We start from the raw sequence: 19463 nt of genomic DNA on the forward strand, positions 1-19463 counted from the left end.
ATTAGCCCCTTTAAGCTATTTTTTTAATGGTCTACAAAACAAACCATCATTATACAGGGTGGACCATTTATATGGATACACATTAACTAATGTGCCACAAACAGGACGTTAATATCACCAACCATTCCCATTTTATTAAGGTGTATGCATATCAAAGGCCCACCCTGTACAATAACTTGCCTACAATAACCTGCCTAGTTAACCTAATTAACCTAGTTAAGCCTTTAAATGTCACTTTAAGCTGTATAGAAGTGTCTTGAAAAAATCTAGTCAAATATTATTTACTGTCATCATGGCAAAGATAAAATAAATCAGTTATTAGAAATGAGTTATTAAACTATTATGGTTAGAAATGTGTTGAAAAAAATCTTCTCTCCGTTAAACAGAAACTGGGGAAAAAATAACCAGGGGGGCTAATAATTCTGACTTTAACTGTCTATTCATCTATTGTTAATCTCTGTTCATAGCTAATAAAACCTGTATATAATGTTCACAACACATCCATCTGTAAATATCACCATAGTTTTTCTATAACTGCACTTTATAACTTATACCTGTATCCAGCACTTGCTGCACTGCTGGTTAGACCTATACTGCATTTCGTTGCCTTGTACTTGTACATGCTTAATGACAATAAAGTTGAATCTAATCTGATCTAATCTAATTTGATTGGTCAGATGATTGTAGAGAAACTGGAGTATGAGGTGATGTCAAAAAATTGTTGAACTACTGCAAGCTTTGGATGTATATATTTGCTAAATGCAAATTTTGTCACTGTTGTGGAGCATTTAACATCCTTATTCTAACATCTAAAAAATTATATTTAAATTTCACAGGACCTTTAATGATGTACACACAAGTCATATACAGTCATATTACTAACTGATAATGATATTGATTTATAATTTACAATTTTAAAAACAAATCAAAATGAATCACACTAAACATTCTCATAAATGCCACTCTCGAAAACCTTAATGAACTTTGATTATGATCAAGACATACACAACTTATTTTCTTTATCAATCAGCGTCTGATATAGCAGTGTTTCTCAACCACATTCCTGGATGACCACCAGCTCTGCACATTTCCCATGTCTCCTTAACCAAACACACCTGATTCAGATGATCAGCTCATTAGCAGAGACTAATTGGTGTGAAAAACATACTGTAGGACATGCAGTGTTGGTTGGCCTCCAGGAACGTGGTTGAGAAACACTGAAATATACTATATTATGTGTAATTAGTTTTAAGGCATGCGGGAGCTGGAACTCTTACAGGCGTGCAGTTTGAAGAGCAGTTTGACGGTGTAGTGGTACAGGTGACTGCAGTCCTGGATGACCTGGATGAGCGGTGCTAGTTTACACTGGCCTGACGTCAGTGTGGAGATGGCGATCGACATGTTGAGCTGGTGAAGCACTAGAAATATAAAGAATATACAGAATAAATGAGCAAATTATGCTGTTGCTTGTTCTGTTTGGTTAAAAAATGTCAAAGACTGAACATAGACACATAGGACAGTAACCTCCGTGACATAATAAATGCATTTCACATACTGTACATTAATAATAAAATAAATTAATAAACTGTGATTTTTGGCCAAGTATGGTGACCCATACTAATTAAAGGGATACCATTTTAAAGGGATAGTTCACCTTGTAATTATTTACTCATCCTTCACTTGTTCCGAACCTGTTTGACTTTCTTTCTTCAACACTAAAGAAGATATTTTGAAGAAAGCTTGAAACCTGCAGCTATTGACTTCCATAGCATTTGTTTTTCCTACTATGGCAGTCAATGGTAACAGATTTTCAGCTTTCTTCAAAATATCTTCTTTTGTGTCTTACAGAATAACCCCCCCTAAAAGTTAACCACTTGAGAGTGAGTAAATATTGAGTACATTTTCATTTTGGGTGAACTATCCCTTTATTGTTAGCTACTAATAATTAAATATTATGCTCCATATTATTATTATAGAACTTCAGATGCTTTACTATAAAAAACTATGCACGAAAATCTTATAGCATTTTATTATAGCACAGTTTTACTGCTAAAGTTTAATAATATAGCATATCCTCACATAAACAAAGACTGTATTAATAGTTATGAAAAAAACTATATGCATAGCTGCATGCATCATAGACAATTAATAGAAAATTAGATATATTGAGTTTTGGATACACTGAGTTTGGGATATACTGAGGCCTGGAAAGGAAGTGCAGTAGTTGAAATGTTAAAAATTAAAATGCAAGTAACAGCGTTTTAGATTTATAACAAAGCTCATTAAGGGATAAATGTGGGGTAAAACGTTTTAGGCATGGAGATAATAGATCAAAGGGGTTTCTATATGCAGTGTCCATGTACATTTGTTTTTATAACCGAGAGGGGACTTAATGGGGACTAAATTGAACAAGCCTGTATACATATATTCTATCTCCCTACCCCAACCCTACTCCTAAACTTAACCCTAATAAAGATCAGACAGTGATCATTAGCTTTGAATACTTGCATCCATCATGCATCAGGCTGTTTTCACTAAAACCTACACAATAATATCTAATAATAGAACTAATACCTGGTATTATAGTTTATTTAATTATAAGCATGAAAAGTGCAATCTTAGCCAAAAACTGCATTCACAAAATTTGGTATGTTTAATTGCATCAAGACTAATAAGACTAATAATTGCATTAAGAAAATAAGCTCAAGAATCTTGGTGTGATTCTAGAGTTATATATGATTTGTCTCCAGTGAAGACTTTGAAAAACTTGTTCATGCTTTTATGAGCAGCAGGGTGGATTACTGTAACGGACTCCTCACGGGCCTTCTGAAAAATACAGTCAGACAGTTGCAGCTCATCCAGAACGCTGCGGCCAGGATTCTGATCAGAACCAGAAAACCAGAGCTAACCAAACCTGTCCTCAGGTCTCTACACTGGCTCCCAGTTACATTAAAAATAGATTTTTAAGTATTATTACTGGTCTATAAATCACTAAATGGCCTAGGACATCAATTCATTACAGATATGCTCACTGAATACAAACAGATCACTCAGATAATTAGGATCAAATAGATTAGAAATTCCAAGAGTTCAGTCAAAGCAGGGTGAATCGGCTTTATTGAAATCTTTTTTGAATCAGCTTCCAGAAATGGTCAGATGTGCTCCAACCTTAGGCACATTCAAATCAAGCCTGAAAACACATCTGTTTAGCTGTGCCTTTACTGAATGAGCACTGTGCTACGTCCGACAGATCGCACTATTATTCTTTCCTTTTCATTCTTTTATAACCTGTTTAACACATTTTAATCTGTTTTTAATTATTTTTAATTCAATTTAATTGTTTCTTTTATTCTTGTTTATGTAAAGTACTTTGAATTACCATTTTGCATGAAATGTGCTATTAGGGCTGTGCAATTAATCGAAAATTCGGTTTCGATTTGGGCTTCTCACGATTATAAAAAAACATTAATCGAGATAAAAACGATTATTGCATCATATACTGCCCCCTTTCCAGTTGTAGACATTTGGTGCTCTGCAAAGCTCCGTTTCATGTGAACATTACTAAAAGCATGTGCTGTAATGTAACTTTTACATTACACGTGATGCGCATCATTCATCGATGAACATTTGAATCATTCATGTTTTTAAAAGCGCGAAAGAGATCGCATGCTGTTGTGTGTGCGCGCTCAGCCTCAGAGATGAGCAGAGCACACACATCTAAAGTCATTTTAATGTGAGAGCTTTAATGGTCAAATACATGCAAATTTGTGTCAAAACGCTTTGTTTAGTGATTATTCATATTAACCCTCATTTGCATAATAAACATACGAGTTGAGAATCAAAAGACATGTGAAAAAGAAAGCATAAATCAGATCGGTACTGCTCTTAAAGTGACAGCGCGCAATATTCCTGCCGCCAACTGTTTTTATCATTAATCAAACAACAAAAGGAGAAAATCACTCACTGCTCTTGACTGAAGGACTTTTGTAACTATAATTCAAGTTTTGTTCTTACAGTGAAGATGCTTAAAGCACGGTTTGTTTTTATATTTTTATTTTATCGTATTTATTTCCCTTTCTTATTTACAGGGAGGTAAATAACTGTATATACAGCTGAAATCAGAATTATTAGCCCTCCTAAACTATGAGCCCCCCGTTTCCCCCCAATTTCTGTTTAATGGAAAGAATATTTTTTCCATTAAATAGTTTTAAAAACTCATTTCTAATCACAGATTTTTTTTTCTTTGCTATGATGACAGCACTTAATATTTGACCTGATATTTTTTAAGTATTCAGATTAAAGTGTGATTACAGGCTTAATTAGGGTAACTAGGCAAGTCATTGTATAACACTAGTTTCTTCTGCAGACAATCAAAAATATATATTGCTTAAGGGGGGCTAATAATATTGACCTTAAAATAGGTTTCAAAATATTTAAACCTGCTTTTATTCTAGCCAAAATAAAACAAATAAGCCTTTCTCCAGAAGAAAAAAATATTATTGGAAATACTGTGAAAAATTCCTATGTTAAACATCATTTGGGAAATATTTATTTTTTAAAAATTCACAGAAGGGCGAATAATTTTGACTTCAGTAATCGTTTTGAAAAATCGTAATTACAATTATGACCAAAATAATCGTGATTATGATTTTTCCCATAATCGAGCAGCCCTATGTGCTATATAAATAAACTTGCCTTGCCTTGACTAATGAAACATTTAACAAGTGAACACTTACCTGCTTCTGCTAATCGAAGCTCAGCATCCATGTAATCAAACACCTCTACTGTGAGCTGGAACCTGGAGCAGAGAAACCCTATTAAAGGTTAATGTCTTGATTTAGAGGATTTAAGCATCCTCACACAAAATGGACTCACAGTTGCAATAAATTGACATCCACTATATTTAGTTATGTGCTTTGAAGTGCTAAATCCACAGAGCATTCACAAAGCCAAATGGCATAACACGCAATGTGAAAGAAAATCATTTAATAATCCTATCCTGTTAAACTTGGCTTGAATGTGTTTTTCTTTTCTCATTTATTTACATACAGTCAAAATTCAGATTCTTTCAAAACATTTTTAAACATAATAGTTCTATTAGTTCTAATATATTATCTTTTATCTTTGCCATAATGACGCACAAATAATATTGTGCTAGTTATTTTGTAATATATAGTATTTATCTTACGTGTCATTTAATCTAGGTAAATTAGGTAAATTAGGTGTTAATTAAGCCATTAATTAGCCACTCGCAAAACATAATTTCTTAAAGGTTTAGGGTATAATATTTACCTTTAAACAGCTTTTAAAAAAATTGTATTGCTTTTATTCCAGTCAAATTAAATAAAACAATAAGACTTTCTCCAGATGAAACAACATTAAATCAAATACTGTGAAAATTTCTGTGATTTGTTAAATATCACTTGGGATTTATACTCTTGCAGCTGCCAGAGTTCTTACCAGGTCTAGAAAATTTGATCACATCACCCCAATTTTATCCTCCTTCCACTGGCTGCCTGTTAAGTTTCATATTGATTTTAAAATATTGCTTCTTACCTATAAAGCTTTAAATGATCTAGCTCCTGTTAATCTAAACAACTTTCTGTCTCACTACAGTCCAACCTGCTCTCTAAGCTCTCAAAACTCAGGTCTCCTGGTAGTACATAGAATAGCAAAGTCGAGTAAAGGAGGTCGAGCCTTCTCATTTATAGCTCCTAAACTCAGGAATAGCCTTCCTGAAAATGTCCGAGGCTCAGACACACTCTCCCAATTCAAAACTAGATTAAAAACCTATCTTTTTAGTAAAAAATACACTCATTGCATCACTTAATGGTATGATACATGAATGATACCCGTTTATCTACACTATGAACAGCAGCTACGCTAATTATTCTCTATTTCCACCTGGGGATACTCATCCCGAGGCCCTCAGACTATGCAGCGCCACTGATGTGATCCAAGACCAGCGGCGAGATGATCCCAAGGTTTCCATATCCTGGACCAGGCCATATCCTGAGCAGCTGTTGTGGTGGTCATGGAGGAGTAGAGAGCATAAGACTGATTCCTGTAATGCTCCAGGGACATATGGGTCTTCGCTGAGGTCCAGCTTCCAGCCTCCGGCGTCTAGACTGCAGTTCTGCACAAGACGTTTGGCCAGCGGAGAAATGGTCATGCCCAACTGAGCCTGGTCTCTCTCGAGGTTTTTTATTTCTTCACTTTCGCCAATTGGTGAAGTTTTTTCCTCTACGCTGTCGCCACTGGCTTGCATGGTTCGGGATCTGTAGAGCTGCGCATCGATGGATTTGCTCTTCAGTGTTTGGACTCTCAGTAGTGAATATTAAACCACACTGAACTGAACTTAAACACTAAAAACTGAACAACGCTGTTTCAATTTACTATGATCTTCTATGTGAAGCTGCTTTGACACAATCTACATTGTAAAAGCGCTCTACAATTAAAAGTGAATTGAACTGAAATATTTAAAAGATAATAAAAAATACACAGGAGGGTTAATAATTTGGCTTCAATTGTATATAGATAGATACATCAAATACACTTCATTTCCAGCCTATTCAAATGTTATCACTCGGTTGAATGGGCATTATCAGTGGTCATCAGCTGATAGATATGAGCCAGAAGAGGCCTTCTGTGCCTACTGGTAGGCCCAATAAATCGAGTGATAACATTTGAAGCAGGTGGCATTTCCCATAATGACATAATTATTAAGGTTTAGGGTGTTCAATTCCAGGTTAAATGAACTGACCAATTGCAACCAACTATGCAAATTCTGGCATAGAAAATGCAAAGTATGCATGTATGCAAAATAGCCATAGGAGACCTGCATGCATTCTCTGCATGTATTCGCTTTGGACAACTTTATTTCAGCATCACACTCTGCATGCCTGAGACAGTATCAGATTCTGTGGTAATTGTCGCTAACTCCACATTAGTTAGCGACTAATATAGATATCTATTATATTAGACGTTTTCTTTAAAGACGACCTTTTATGCAAAAATCTCTTTATATAGGGTTTAAACACAGTTTTGTGGCTACAGTCTGCTAATATAACCAGTTTCTAACAGTAAAAATGTTTTAATTAAAATTTTATAATCACACTTGATAAAAACAGTCTGCAGAAACAGTTCCAATAGTGACCCTCTCTCCCTCATTAGCATAGGTAATTAGTCTTGTTTTTGAATCTGCCCCTATGCTGACACACAGGCATTTGTAGCTCCACCCTCTTTTGAAAAGAGCACAATCTCATTTGAATTTAAAGCGACAGTCACCAAAACCAAAAATTAGGTCTAAATCAAGGTCTAAATCAAGGTCTAAAAGGGGCTAATAATAGGTTTAATAAAAATATTCCTGATACATGCTTTAAATGTAGAGCGGCTCAGGGTTCATTTGTGCATTGTGTTTGGGAATGCAACATTATTAGAGACTTTTGGGTGGAAGTGATTAATATTACAAAGATAATTGTACCCTTGAATATTCCACTAGATGCAAAAATGATTTTGCTACATTTATATCCAAAGAACCTTAAACTAAATTCTCAACAGCGCAAATTTATAGATTATGCTATATTACAAGCTAAAAGAATGATAGCTCTTAGCTGGAAAAGGCCTGATCCACCATCTGTTGGAACTTGGATTAATGCCATGGCACAATGTATGGCCATGGAAAAAGTAACATATTTTATTAAAAACAAAATGGATGTATATGAAGAAATATGGAAGCCGTTTAATTACTACATTGACAACAATAATATTGATCATTTATTACAAGAGGTCTAACTAAGTATAGAGTTTTTTTATTTATTTTTGTGTGTTTTGTTTTGTTGGATAATGTGACTTATGTGTAAAATACAGCAATGTATACATGGTTTTTGGTACCTACCAATATTTGTTTTGCAATAACATTGTCTCTTGTAAGAGAATTCTGTATAATTCTATATGGGAGAAGAGAGTGATGTTCTTTTGTTGGGGTGGGAAATAATCGCAACGAAATGGAATTGTGTTTTCTTTTTGTTACCCGTCTTGCATAATCAAAAACAATAAAAACATTGTTCAAAAAAAAAAAAAAGGGGGCTAATAATTTAATAATAATCAAAATATTTATTCTGCTTAAGGAAAAAAACATTAATTAAATTACTTTGGATCAACTTAAAATCCAAATCCAAGTAAAATTGTACTTTGGACTAAGCTGCTGGTTTTAGAGAAATGCTAATGCTTTAAATGTTTCCTAGGGGGTTTGTTTTTTGATTTAATGCAAATTCACTAATATAGATTAAAACATTTTTCGCAGAAATCATGCTTTTTCAATGAATCCAATATAAAAATCTATTATGAATGAAAGACAGTATTTTCACTTTGTTCAGTGTAGGGATTAGAGAAACAGTAAACATGTGAGTGGATACAGTCAACAATGAGGGTTGATTCCTATGGTGGAGTTGACCTCAACTCCAGGTCTATTCAGAGTCAGGTTACATATAGTCTTTTGGCTTTTAGAGGAGGGTTTAAAGTGTGCCTCAAACTAATTAAACATTTTTTAATAAAATTAATGCCATTTTGAAAGCTGATCACACTTTAATGTGCAATTCATGCTATTAACAAACCATTAACTAAGCATTTTAGCTCAGTAAATTAGCTGATTATCAGACTAATTAGCTGATTATTAATAGTTATCAAGATAGTAGGTATTGGGTAGGATTAGGGATGCAGAATAAGATCATACTTATACAAGTACTAATAAACAGTTAATATATTAATAGCAGGCAGGTAATAAGCCACTAGTAAATGGTGTGAACTGTTACTTAAAATAAAGTGTTATCTTACTATTAAACAGTTAATACTTAATAATAGGCAGGTAATAACCCAGCAGTAAATGGTGTGAATTGTTACTTAAAATGAAGTGTTACCTTACTAATAAACTGTTAATATCTTAATAATAAGGAGGTTATAAGCCAGAAGTAAATGGTGTAAATTCTTACTTAAAATAAAGTGTTACGTTACTATTAAACAGGTAATATTTTAATAATAGGCAGGTAATAAGGCACTAGTAAATGGTGTGAATTGTTATTTAAAATAAAGTGTTACCTTACTAATTACTAAACAGTTAATATATTAATAATAGGCAGGTAATAAGGCACTAGTAAATAATGGGAATTGTTCTTTATACTAAAGTATTATCGAACAACTGTAAAACTGGCTTAGAAACTTCCTCAGAAACATAATAAACATTATGCAATAAAGCAATAAAACTACAAGGGTCAAGATAAATAAATACATTTAAATTTATTAATTTTTTTCTGTTTATCCATTAAAAAAAACCTTAAAGGTCAAAGCAACTAAAAAGACATCTAGAAAAAAATGGTGGTAAAAATCTGGAAAGAAAATGGGAATTGATGTAAGTTTAATCTTTTATTTAAGATCGAAGAATGTATTTTGTTGCAGGTTTTGAACAAAGAAAAGTATTTTACCCAGTGTAAAATGCATGCACTGTGAGGCAGCCCTGAACTTTTAGCTGAAGGTGATCAGTGGTTTGGTATTTGCTATGAAAGCACCATTCATCAGTGATTTGCTTCCCTTTATCACATCATGTTCAGTGTGAAAGACTCTCCTCTCTCCCCTTCCGTTCCCACCAGGCTCAGGTAACTCAAAGTCCAATAAGAGTGTCAAACTTGCATTCAGAAAACTTATATATCATATACTGACAAGCAGTGTTGGGGAGGTTAAGTAAGTTGGTTAAGTTTAATGATGATTTGTTCTGTAGACAATCGGAAATAAATATTACTTAAGGGGGCAAATAATATTGACCCTAAAATGGTTATTAAAAAATTAAAAACTGCTTTTATTCTAGCCAAAATAAAACAAATAAGACTTTCTCCAGAAGAAAAAATATTATAGGAAATACTGTGAAAAATAACCAAAAACATAATTTGTATGTGTATATATATATATATATATATATATATATATATATATATATATATATATATTAAAATAATAATAAAATAAATAAATGAATAAATAATCACCGGGGGGCTAATAATTTTGACTTCAACTGTATTCACCTTATTCTTCACGTACGAGCAGGCGCAGCCATTTGAATCTTTTTGGCTTCAGACTTCCGGTCTCATTCACTTCCATTCATTTTTAGTAATTAAAAACAGCTCGTTTTGCTGCTTGATGTTGCAAACTGATATTTTCTAATTATATTATTCTACTTGGTCATCCAAACACTTGTTTGTAGAGCAAGTAGTTTGACCGTTTTCTGCCATTTATTATTCCTAGTCATTTCTCCAATATGCAATTGAATCGGACGTTCTAAAACAAATCGCAAAAACGAGTGCACTTCCGCATTGAAGAATAAGGTCAAAACTGTAATGAAGAAATAAATATACAGTAACTTTACATACACGTTATTGATGTCTGTTCCAGCCGTACGCTCCAGGAGTTCATCCGTGACTTCCAGACTGGCTGGAATTTCAGAATGCTGCAAAATAAAATACAGAGAAACTTAATTTGTGGTTCATTTGACTAGCTAAAATTGCTTATTTCCCTGTATTTGAACATTTTTTGAAACATTCAAAATGAAGCACATATGGCTGCAAAATATATAATACCGTTCTAGTGTCTTTTTGGATTTTTTAATGAAAAAATCTTGCATTTAATCTTCAAATCACATGTGTGCCGGACTGCCATTTGGGTTGTAAACGCATTACAGATCAGCCGACATTTATCATCCACAGCTAACTTTTACATACAGTTGAAGTCAGAATTATTAGCCCTCTTGGCAAATATTAATTCTTTTATATTTTTTTCAACACATTTCTAAACATCATAGTTTTAGTAACTCATTTCTAATAACGGATTTATTTTATCTTTACCATGATGACAGTAAATAATATTTGACTAGATATTTTAAAGACACTTCTATACTGTTTTTTGGGAATGCAAAAAGCTAAATTTTTTCTGGAAAGCAGTGCAGTACTTTACAGCCAAAGCTTTGCAAATCCCATTGGACAACACACTAACACTATACCTCTTTGGTACAGAACTGAACAAGACACTTTACCCTACTTCTATAAAGAGACTCGGCATCATCTCCTATCTAGCAAAAAAATGCATTTTGCTCAATTGGAACCAACAAAGACCTCCAACATTTGAACTGTTCATACAACTCTTGAATGACACAATGCTCTTGGAACAATATACATACTACTTAAGAAACAAAGGAGATGCCTTTCAAAAAATATGGATGCCTCTAATGAACCTCTGACTCTCTGAACACTTCTGATGCATTTTCATAATGTGTGTGACCTTATTCAATTACAACATAACTTTAATTGTGTATTACGATTTTTGTATTCAGTTTGTATGTTTATCTATTTATTTATTTATTTTTTCTGACTTTTGCTGCTATACTTGTCTACTGATACCCTTACATTTGTTCTTTTTGTTTATGTTTGTATGTTCATTAAAACCAATAAACAAACAATAAAAAAAGACATTTCTATACAGCTTAAAGTGACATTTAAAGCCTTAACTAGGCTAATTAGGCAAGTTAGAGTAATTAGGCAAATCATTGTATAATGGTTTGTTCTGTAGACTATCAAAAACAAATATTGTTTAAGGGGGGCAAATAATACTGACCTTAAAATGGTGTTAAAAAATGTAAAACTGTTTTTATTCTAGCTGAAATAAAACAAATGAAACTTTCTCCAGAAGAAACAATATTATAGCAAATTCTGTGAAAAATTCCTTGCTCTGTTAAACATCATTTGGGAAATATTCGAAAAAGATATGATTTAGACTTGTATAAATTATCTGTACAATCAACTGCATAAATTATTTAATCAATAAAATCAAATTGAGGACACTTGGAAATGTACCTTTGTGTGAAACTCAATCTTGGTACAGAGGAGTTTGGCATATAGAGAAACCAGCAGTGCATATCCGTGTCTGTCCCGTGTGTTAGTCTAAAGATGAAAACGAATCATTAAAACATTTCTGTCCAAAAAACAAAACACTACATTTTGACGCAACTTACCCATAATAACCCTGTCTCTGCAATGTCGCTGTAGTGCCTCATGCAGTCTTGTAACGTCTGGTAAAAACGAATAAGACAGAAGAAAGAATAAGACAACAAAAAAAAAATGTCTCCTCAAAAAAAAAAAAACATTAAAGGGATAGTGGTGGCGCTGACGCCTCACTGCAAGAAGGTCGCTGGTTTGAGTTCCGGCTGGGCCAGTTGGCATTTCTGACTTTGCATGTTCTCCCCGTGTTGGCGTGGGTTTCCTCCAGGTGCCCCGGTTTCCCCCACAGTGCAAAAGACATCTGCTGCGTAAAACATATGCTGGAATAGTTGGCGGTTCATTCCGCTGTGGTGATCCCTGATAAATAAGGGACTAAGCCGAAGGAAACTAAATGAATGAATGAATAAATAAATAAAAGGACAGTTCACACAAAAATTTACTCAGCCGTAGGTCATCCAAGATGTAATTAGTGCTTAAAAACAAAAAAAAGTTACCGTGACAGACGTCCGCCACACAATTTAAGTTTTCCTGTAACATGACGTCAATAAACGGAGGTAGCGCAAAAAGCATCACATTTCTGAACGGTCTTTAATTATTTAGTGCCATATAACGTTATGAGTCAACCATGGATTAAAAACAAAAAAACAAACACGTAGCTACAATCATAAATTGTATGAAACATCATTATTCAGTTTACTAACACTATCACTATTATGTGCCAAGCGAAAATGAGTCAGTCTAATCTTCAAGAAGAGTCCACAGTTACCTTTTCCGTCATGTTTTCTGATATGAGATCACTTTGCTTCTGTCTCCCACTATCCTGATCCAGGAGCGCAGTTTCATCTTCCCTTGATCAGGCTCATTATCAGATTTACTTGTGGTTTTAAAAGGAATGAAAATATGCGTGACTGCCCCTGGCATTTTGAAAATACAAATTTTATTTAGGTAGGACACTATGTCATTATATTCGCTGCTCATTGCGTGCAAAACAATAATCACCAACCAATGACAGTGATTGAAGAGGGTATATGCAGGAATCCTAAAGCTAGTTTCAATGCCTATTTAAGACTTTTCAAAGACCTTCTCAGAATATTTTAAGACCTCATCGCCACTTCTAATCAGTATCAAACCTTTAACTCAGTTCTTCTCAAAATGGGGGTTGGGACCCCTGAAGGGGGTTGGGGGGGGTTTAAGAATTGCAATAATTTATCCACTGGTGAACAAAATAGTAGTTAATGGTAACATTGTTAACATGTTAATAATCAACATTAAAAAGCAATCAGCCTTTCAAAATGTTTTGTTTTTGCGACACCAGGGGTGATTACGTTATATTAAAGTCACAGCAATAGCGTCAGACATTGATTTTATGGCACCAGGTTAAACTTTCTGATACCTTTATGGCACTCACATCCATTAAAAATAAATACAGACCACAACTGAACATGGAAGATGGTCTCCGAGTGGCGTTCTCCAAAAATAAACAATGAATAGATTTGGGACTATTAGTATGTGTGCACTGTTGTGTGCAAGGTTTATATATTTATAACCACTTGAGAGGATATTGGGGGTCGTGAGTCACTGGCATTGTTATTTTGGGGGTCACATGCTAAAACGTTTGAGAACTCCTGCATTAACTTAATAAACAGTTGTTAATAAACAGTTGTAGTTAAATAAATCAATGAAGCACAACCATGCAACAGAACTCAGATAAGTTCGTAAAGAAACGAAGCTTGAAAGAATAAATTATGCGGGTTGTTTTCAGCGACAGGCTTCAGCCACTGTTTTAACTCGTCTTTCTCCAACCAGGAGTACGCAAACTTACATTTTCCTATTTTGACGTAAGTTTCGCTCTATGGTTTTGCTACATGTGGAGAGCATCACATCACCTTCCTGTGTTTGTCGCAAATTACGTGACATCACCCGAATGGAGGAGCTTACGGAGGAGCTTGTCCGGACATGCCCCGGCTCGAATCAGTCGCGTAGATCGAGCACGCTGTTGCTAATATTAGGAGGAAAATATATTTTTGCTTTTTTTGGAGTCGAACACTTTGGTCAATGCTTGAACAAAATTTAACACCTCTTAAAAACATGATTAAGACTTTTTAAAATAGTTTTAATAGTTTTAATACCTTTTAAGGGCCTTAATTTTCTCATAATTGATTCATCAACTTTTAAAACCCCACGGACACCCTGTTGTAAACGTAAGAAAGCCGATTTGTCAAAAGCGACTACCTTTATGTGTGTGAGCATGCACACAATCCACACAGCTTTGCTCGCTGACTCAGTTTTTTACTTTTTACTCATTCACATTCCTTCTCTCCAATTGTATAGTCCTTTGTGAAAGTGTGAGTTTTTTGCATCTTGTTTACATACCCTATGAACCGCAGCTACGCTAATTATTCTCCTTATTCTCTATTTCCACCTGGGGATACTCATCCCGAGGCTCCCAGAGATTAAGCAGTGCCACTGAAGTGATCCAAGACCTGTGAAGAGATGATCCCAAGGTTTCCACATTATCGGACCAGGCCGTAGCAGCTGCTGTGGTGGTCATGAAGGAGTAGAGAGCATGAGACTGATTCCTGTGATACTCCAGGGACCGCAGAGTCTTCGCTGATTTCCTGCGTTCTCCAGCGTCCGACACCTAGACTGCAGCTCTCCACAAGACATTATGCCATATGAGAAATGGTCGTGCTATCTGAGCCAGGTTTCTCCTGAGTTTTTTTTTCCTTCACTTTCGCCCATTGGTGAAGTTTGTTTTTCCTGGCCACTGTTGCCACTGGCTTGCATAGTTCAGAACTTGTAGAGCTGCACATCGATGGATTACTCTTCAGTGTTTGGACTCCCAGCGGTGAATATTAAAACACACTGAACTGAGCTGAACTGAACTGACCTTAAACTCTGAAAACTGAACTGACACTGTTTCGATTCACTATAATCTTCTATGTGAAGCTGCTTTGACACAATCTACATTGTAAAAGCGCTATACAAATAAAGGTGAATTGAATTGAAGTGAGGGCTGGTGACACAATCACCAATATCCATCAACAAGCTGCATCATCTGACTTCCCGTCCAATCATGTGCGCTCCTGCTTCCATCATTAAAGTGATAAGACTACAATCAAACTACATCCACTGAGAACTGTTTAATCAGGCTGTGGATTAAAGTTAATAATAATGTAAATGATGTTCAATTTCTTATACGGACCAATCGTTTCGCTTTAGAAGACCTCAGTGTGTCATCAGGAGCCATGGCTATTGATTTGGACTCGTTTGTATGTGCTTATTGTTCACCTAAAAAACCTGTCACCATTTATATGAATAACCAAGAACCACAGATTCAGTTAAAATCTTCTTTAATCTTCTACTGAAGAAAGAAACTACATCTTGGATGTCCTATGGCTGAGTAAATTAACAGGAATGTGTTCATTTTTGGGTGAACGCTCCCTTTAATTTAGCCTGAGCAGGAAAATTCTTTAAATATTTAGACGCGTAGGCAGCTGCAGTGTTACTGAGACAGTTGTTATGCTAGGAGGCTAAGATAGCAAATTCTTGTTGCTTTTCCATCTCAGAAATGTCAGTTGTATGTTGCTCCGGACAAAAGCATCTGCGAAATGAAATAAATCTAAATGTGCATGTAAAACGGCATGAAAAGCTGACCTTAATGCAGCTGCGGTCTTATCCAGATTACAGCGCTTAACATGTCCATTTGAATCGAGATGGCATTGCTATAATGGGTCAATGTTTTACTCAGGAGGCAGTTTCACAATTTACTAAATTAAATGATGATATAATGTAAAATGTTTTATATATAGTTACAACACACAGACAAAAAACAATCGAGGTATATGAGGAAAAGTGCTGCACTGAAGGATCAAATGTAGCTGTAGCTTTAGAATTCAGTTTATTTAACTTTATCCGTCCCTTCATTCATCAGGGGTCACCACAGCGGAATGAACCGCTAACTTATCCAGCATATGTTTTACACAGTGGATGTGTTTAGATTGTGGGGGAAACTGGAGCACCCAGAGGAAACCCACGGCAACACGGGGAGAACATGCAAACTCCACACAGAAATGCCAATTGGTCTAGCTGGGACTCAAACCAGCGACCTTCTTGTTGTGAGGCCACAGTGCTTACCACTGAGCCACCCATTCAGATAATTACAAAGAAATTCAAATACCATACTTACATTTCGGTGGCCATCGCGCAAGATTTTGTGTAACACATGGCAGAACTTCCAGCTGAGGATGGCGCTGCTTGGCAAGGGCAGACCAACGGCGTATGACCAGAAGGTATAGGCCCCTTTCTCTCTGTGGGTTCCCAAAATGATTCCTGTTCATATCTTTAAGGAAAACACTTCTGTTTTTTGAATACTTTCAAAAAATACTTTCATAATGATCAGATCATACATTTTTATTGAGTGCAAAAGTTATAATAATACATTGTATAAATTAAATCAGTGTTTCCCAATTATATTCCTGGAGGCACACCAACAGTACTTCCCTTATCTGACCCATTACCTTCAGAGTTTGGAGTCTCCTGTAATGATCTGATGAGTTGATTCAGGTGTGTTTGATTAGGGAGAGGTTGAAAATGTGTACTGTTGGTGTGCCTTCGGGAACAGGGTTGGGAAACACTGCATTAAATTACTCATCAGTTGAATTAAATAACTTGCACCTTATTTTATGTTTAACTGTGGAGTTTTTGTCAGCATTTAAAAGTTCAGATAGATCCTCACTTCAATGTCAAAAAAACATAGTAATGGTCTTTCCATAATGCAGTAATGTGAAGATCTGTGTAATGTAGTCATCATTTGAATTTGTGATGCACTGATCTTGGTTTTTTATGGACGATTCTGCTTTACAGTTATTTTACATGCAAAAGGGCAAATTGTAATACCAACTGGAAGCAGGAGATAAGAACATTTTTTTAAATATAGTAAAAATAGGCCTGCATGATATTGAAAAATATGGACATCGTGATATTTTATTGTTTAGCGATATATTGAACAATATGAATACAATTTGACCCATACAACCTGAAAACCTTTATTTGGAAAGATGTCATTCATTTAGACTGACTGGGATGATTCTGTAGAATGATGATGAATCATACATATTATACAATGTCCACACTAATACATATTTAGTTTAAAAGCGGACATTTTCTAGGAAACAAAGGCCGCATTTACACTGCACTGTTCAAGTGACTCAATTCAGATTTTTTTTTCTCCCATGTGGCACAGATCGGATATGGCCCATGTACGTGTAAGCAGGAACAAATCACATGGATTCCGATTTACTCAAATCAGATTCAGGCCTTGTTCATATGTGGAAATTTATCCGATATGAATCGGATCTGTGCCCTCGTGTCTGCAGTGTAAGCAAGTAGATCGGATTTTTACCTGTCAATGCGAGTCGCGCGTCATTAAAAACCGTAGCGAATGACGCCAAGTCTGACGCTTTCATTTCAGAACAGACTTCAGCCGAGTCTCAAACCTTAAATCTCATACACGAGGACTAAAACAGCTTTTATATTGTCATATAGCACAGGTATTCAAGCATGTAAACGAGAGCGAGAGAGTGCAATGTCCACCACGTAACCAATATAAACTAATTAACGCATAAATCACGGCATGGACATGACATTAAGATGCCGACTGGTTTGAAAAAGCCTATATATCAAAAGAAGATGGCCAAATGAGAACCTTTCTGTCATAAACTATAGTAAAACAGCTTGTCAAAAGCTGCGAACAGATTACATACAGCAATAGATAAAAGAGCACTCTTTAATTATCAGCTGTTAGTCAGCGTCCGCTCTTTTTTTCTGGTCATTGCGCCTTGTAAGTATGTAAGTTTGACACCCAGTGGTTGAACTAGGGATTGTATTCCTGGATCAAAACACATGCAAGTGCAGGTTGCCAAATTGAGGACCAACAGGAGTGTGCCTGACTATCGAGTCTAATGGTTGATTTAAGGCTGATTTAAACCATGTTCTAAATAAAAACAACAGCAAGCAATAGAAGGAATATTTTACCTATTAAAATGACTTTGTTCTTATACCAACACCTGAAATTTATATATTAGAAACGGATTCTCTCTCACAGCTAAACAACAGAAACCTGACAATGATAACCTCAGGTACACCTCACGTGCTTTATTCAGTGTTAAAGGCTAACAATGTGAGTTTAAATGCCATTTTACATGACATTTATTGTCATGCTACTGAAAGCAGCAGCAGATAGTTCACCTCAGAACTGTGAAATAATGCAAACCAACACATATCAGTGATTCAGCATCAACATTTAATAATGTTAAAGAGGTTTAATATGTATTAAATAGATTATAAACCTTACCATTTCGCGAGTGAGTGCATATTCTGTGTCTCTGAATGGCTGTATTTAAATTTCTGTCGTGTTGGGGTGGTGCAAACAGCCAAATTGCTTCTCCATGCAAAGAACCAAAACAAAGACAGTGTTCTGGCATGTGACTCATATTTTCAAAGCAGAATATCTGACTTCAGAATTGTTTTTCAGATAAACAAGAATGTTCGCTTAACATGTTTTTCCTAAATATCTGCAAACATATTATGTTATTTTAAGCTTTAGAAGAGTCAAATCTTATATACAGCACCTTTACACCATGACATATGCCTAATGTGTGTCTGTTAAAGAACAGTCGGAAAGACTTTTCATTTATTTATTTATTTTGTGCCCTTGAATGGCTAATTACACCGGTGCGACCATTCAGAAATTAGGTTGCACATGCGACCAGATAGGTCACACTATAGAGCTCAAACACAAATTGTTTACTGGTTGTTCAGTAGCGGAAATAAACAAATGTTTCGACATTTTGCCACAACGTTTGAAAGAGACGGAAAGTAAATAAACACTACGCAGATATGATGCAGGTAAAAGCGTCTTATGTCTGTGCGCATGCGCAGTTCATCAATGAAAGCGTTGTCAGTCGTTTTAGTGTGACTGATGGAAAGAATCGAAAACAATAGTGTGGATATGGACATGTGGCCCAGTGAGATACTGCAGTTGACCTACCTGGAGGTTTAATAATAGTTGAATAAACAATGACAAATGGATGTCTGAATTAAGGATACTGCGTGCATGCTTCTCCTTCAGTGGTGTCTCTGTGGAATTGATTGCCTTGCTGATGCTGCTGAGCTAAAGTGGAAAGAAGAAAAGAGGAGTAGAAAAAAATTACTAAGGACTTTGTGTAGTAATATCATTTTCTCTATGCATTTCATGCATGGGACATGAGATTGAAAACAGGAAGAAATGCACAAAAAAATTTATTCTGCCTATGTTAGGTGTGTGACGAGACATATCTCATGAGCAGTGGCGTAAAGTACCTAATTACAAATACTCAATTTACTGTAATTGAGTAGTTTTTCTCAAGAATTGTAATTTCCTAA

The 19463-nt window shown here is 35.3% G+C and overlaps 1 protein-coding gene across 1 annotated transcript in view; it reads right to left on the reverse strand.

Annotated features, from left to right (window-relative positions):
* Positions 1-19463, reverse strand: part of hip1rb (huntingtin interacting protein 1 related b) — a 67912-nt gene that overhangs the window by 27583 nt on the left and 20866 nt on the right. The window contains exons 2-8 of the mRNA XM_056458762.1: positions 19149-19212; positions 16228-16370; positions 12053-12109; positions 11895-11981; positions 10419-10495; positions 4737-4798; positions 1278-1418 (exon numbers count right to left, since the gene is read on the reverse strand). Of these exons, the coding sequence (XP_056314737.1) occupies positions 1278-1418; positions 4737-4798; positions 10419-10495; positions 11895-11981; positions 12053-12109; positions 16228-16370; positions 19149-19212 (631 nt within the window). The remainder of the gene's footprint in view (positions 1-1277; positions 1419-4736; positions 4799-10418; positions 10496-11894; positions 11982-12052; positions 12110-16227; positions 16371-19148; positions 19213-19463) is intronic.

Source organism: Danio aesculapii, chromosome 5, assembly GCF_903798145.1.
Source record: "Danio aesculapii chromosome 5, fDanAes4.1, whole genome shotgun sequence".
Taxonomy (NCBI): domain Eukaryota; kingdom Metazoa; phylum Chordata; class Actinopteri; order Cypriniformes; family Danionidae; genus Danio; species Danio aesculapii.